The following is a 1,394-nucleotide window of genomic DNA, read 5'->3' on the forward strand; positions in this document are numbered from 1 at the left end:
GGTCACGTGGCTCTGGACAGCAGGGAGGGGCGAGGTGACCAGGGCCGTGCTGACACTGGGGCCCTGGAGCAGGCTGCTGTCTCCTCCATGCTCGGCCAGAGGGGAGGGTGGCTGGTGGACAGCGGGCCTCCTGGTGGGCACGTGCCCTCAGGCTCTTACTTGTGGAGATGTCTCACGGAGGTGCTTTCTGCCTAGGTCACCCGTGTGAACAGAGAGGGCGAGAGGCCAGCGTGCTGACACCTTCCAGGCTGCGGGTCATCTCGAATGAGGGAGCTGGCCGCTTCGACGGAGGCAGCCTCCTCATGCGCGGGGCCCCGAGACGTGAGTGGGTGGGTGGGTGGTGCGTGGGTGTGTTTGGCGTGGGGTAGAGCACACCGAGGCAGAGAAGGCTGCACGTGTGCAGGTGTGTGAGCGTGTCGTGTGCCCCTCTGGACCTGGGCGCAGAGTGGTGGCCGCCAGTGCCCCTGAGTGCCCGCCTCCTGGGCCTGCGGCCACTCGGTTCACCACGTTGGGCAGGCCCAGCGCTCTGGCCCGGCCTGGCAGCCTGGTATCGCGTAGAGAAGCTTAACCCTACGAGCGGCCTGTTGTGGGCGGCTGCTCCTCTGTGGGGAACCGGAAATGGAGGAGAGTCAGGAGGAACGTGGGCCGAGGTCAGAGCTCCTCCGACTTGTGAACGGGAGGGCGTGAGGGGACAGCTCTGCAGTCACAGGAAAGAATGGCCACGTGGCCGCATCTGCTCCAAAAGTGAACTTTGACCTCTGGCTCCTCTGAACCTTCTAGGGGTGAAAAACGTGGTCCAGGCACTGAAGCTGGCAGATGTGGACAGCGAGCTGGCCGCCATGCTGCTCACGCCCCTGCCGCCGGGGAGCAAGGGGCCCCGGGGCGCCGTGCGGGAGGGGGACGCGGTTCGCAGGCGCAAGCTGGAGCGGATGAGGGCTGTGCGTGCGCAGGAGGCCGGCAGCGAGCGGGGCTGCCGGAGGAGCGTGCTGGTGAGCACTCCCTGCTCGTCCAGCCAGAGGGGAACCAGCCTGGCCAGCGGCCCCGCTCCACCGGGAAGGTCTAAGCCCCCCAGGGAGGCCCCTGTGGAGCAGGGCCACCCCCATTTTCAAACCCCAGCAGAATGCAAGGTGCAGCTTCGCCCCGGCGTGGGAGGCCGGCGTTGTGGGTGATGCAAAGTCATTTAAGTCAGAAATGGAACCTGGCCCGCCCTTGACTCCCAGCCCAGAGGTGGTCCGGTGGCCTATCCCCTGGCGTCTGGCCGCCTGTGGCCCCACTTTTTAGTGGGAGGCTCCAGAAAAGCAGCCGACCTCCAGCCTTGGAGCACCCCTGAGCGGCCAAGCCCGCGGAGTCACGGGCGAGGAGGGAGGGTTGGTGCGGACCCGCGGTGCCGCCCC

The 1,394-nt window shown here is 67.1% G+C and overlaps 1 protein-coding gene across 1 annotated transcript in view; it reads left to right on the top strand.

The window, feature by feature from the left end:
• Positions 1-1,394, top strand: part of NPHP4 (nephronophthisis 4) — a 59,784-nt gene that overhangs the window by 48,576 nt on the left and 9,814 nt on the right. Inside the window, exons 24-25 of the mRNA XM_015565952.1 lie at positions 196-321; positions 781-999. Coding sequence (XP_015421438.1) covers positions 196-321; positions 781-999 — 345 coding nt within the window. The remainder of the gene's footprint in view (positions 1-195; positions 322-780; positions 1,000-1,394) is intronic.

This window comes from Myotis davidii, unplaced genomic scaffold (genome assembly GCF_000327345.1).
Source record: "Myotis davidii unplaced genomic scaffold, ASM32734v1 scaffold299, whole genome shotgun sequence".
Lineage (NCBI taxonomy): Eukaryota > Metazoa > Chordata > Mammalia > Chiroptera > Vespertilionidae > Myotis > Myotis davidii.